General features: G+C 31.4%; 1 protein-coding gene across 1 annotated transcript; it reads left to right on the top strand.

Moving 5' to 3' along the window:
- The first annotated feature begins 659 nt into the window (after positions 1-659).
- LOC136417695 (uncharacterized) lies at positions 660-1,127 on the top strand. Its single transcript, XM_066403515.1, has 2 exons — positions 660-867; positions 955-1,127. The coding sequence occupies exons 1-2, from the start codon at positions 660-662 to the stop codon at positions 1,125-1,127; spliced, it is 381 nt and encodes a 126-aa protein (XP_066259612.1).
- Positions 1,128-1,371: the final 244 nt, after the last annotated feature.

The raw sequence follows: 1,371 nt of genomic DNA on the forward strand, positions 1-1,371 counted from the left end.
CGGAGTTTTCATTTTTAAACTTTTTGACAATGCTTTGAATAGTTGCAAAACTCCTATTAACTATTTTCCCTATTTCTCGATATGGTTTATTTTGTTTATGTAACCTGATTATTGTTTCTCTCTCAGCAATTGTCGTTTCTCCCAATTTTCGACCCATTACGTCTTGAAACAATTGTTTTTTAGTTTAATTTCTGATTTACTACTCACATTCACTTGCTATTACTAGCTGGTATAATTTAGAAATGAATATCCGTAGATACGATCGACTTCCTTGCAGGTTTAGACCTGTTTTTGTGTGCCGACACAAATGTATGAATACTTTTGCGGTCTAATTTTATGACATGTTTGTAAACATTTTGCTACAATACTTATAAACAATATGATTTAGTAAAGAAAATTATTATAGATTAGTTGTTTACATGTTACCGTTTAATACAAAATTAATTAAATAATGTTACAATGTATTAGTCATATTGTTATTTCATTTTATTTAACAGCGTTGCAGGTGTATTAATACTTTTGCTGGCCACTGTATGTGTTCTTAGTCCACGCCGATAACTTTTGCCAGACGCATATTATGCATCCATAGCGCTTAAAGGGTTAAGAAAAGTACTACCACCCATTTTTTATCTGTACCAACGCATGAGGACTCGAGAAAAATGGAAGATGAGTTCTACAAGAAATGGAATATTCCAAAATGTATTGCAACAGCAGACGGAAAACATATTAGAATATTTTGTCTCGGACGGAGCGGATTATTGTATTTCAATTATAAAGATTTCTTTTCCATCGTTCTGCTTGCTTTCGTTGATATAAATTATAAATTTCTAACGATTGATGTGAGTTCATATGGAAAGAAAGATGATAGTGGCATTATAAATAAATCTAACATAAGAAATTAATTACCAACGAAACATTTTACCCTCCACCAACCAACCAATCTTCCTAATTCAGTTATTACTGTACCTTTTGTAATTGTTGGAGATGGGGCTTTTCGACTATCCAAATACGTAATGAAACCATATACAAGAAGTGCTGCTTTAATAGATGTTAATAAATTTATTTTTAAGTATAGACTCTCTAGAGCGAGGAGAGTAGCGGAAAATGCTTTTGCCCTATTAAGTTAGGTTTTTCGAATTTTTTTACCTACCAATAGCGGTTAAATCAGAAGTTACAAATTTTTTAGTTATGATAGTTTGTTGTTTACATAATATGCTTCGAGATTCATTTTTTGAAACTAATCAATTCCAATCAACTCAAGAAACAAATTTACATGACGTGCTAACCAAAAATTTCATTCCAATAGGAACAACAGGTGTATTTGGAAATATAGAAGGTTTTGGAGTTAGGGAGAACTTTACGACCTATTTT

The sequence above is a fragment of the Euwallacea similis genome, chromosome 29 (genome assembly GCF_039881205.1).
Source record: "Euwallacea similis isolate ESF13 chromosome 29, ESF131.1, whole genome shotgun sequence".
In the NCBI taxonomy this organism is placed as follows: domain Eukaryota; kingdom Metazoa; phylum Arthropoda; class Insecta; order Coleoptera; family Curculionidae; genus Euwallacea; species Euwallacea similis.

Bases quoted from the DNA above. Each gene is read 5' to 3' on its own strand.
- LOC136417695 (XM_066403515.1), top strand. From the start codon at position 660: ATGGAAGATGAGTTCTACAAGAAATGGAATATTCCAAAATGTATTGCA. The intron at 868-954 runs GTGGCATTATAA...TTCCTAATTCAG, and splicing joins ATATGGAAAGAAAGATGATA to TTATTACTGTACCTTTTGTA.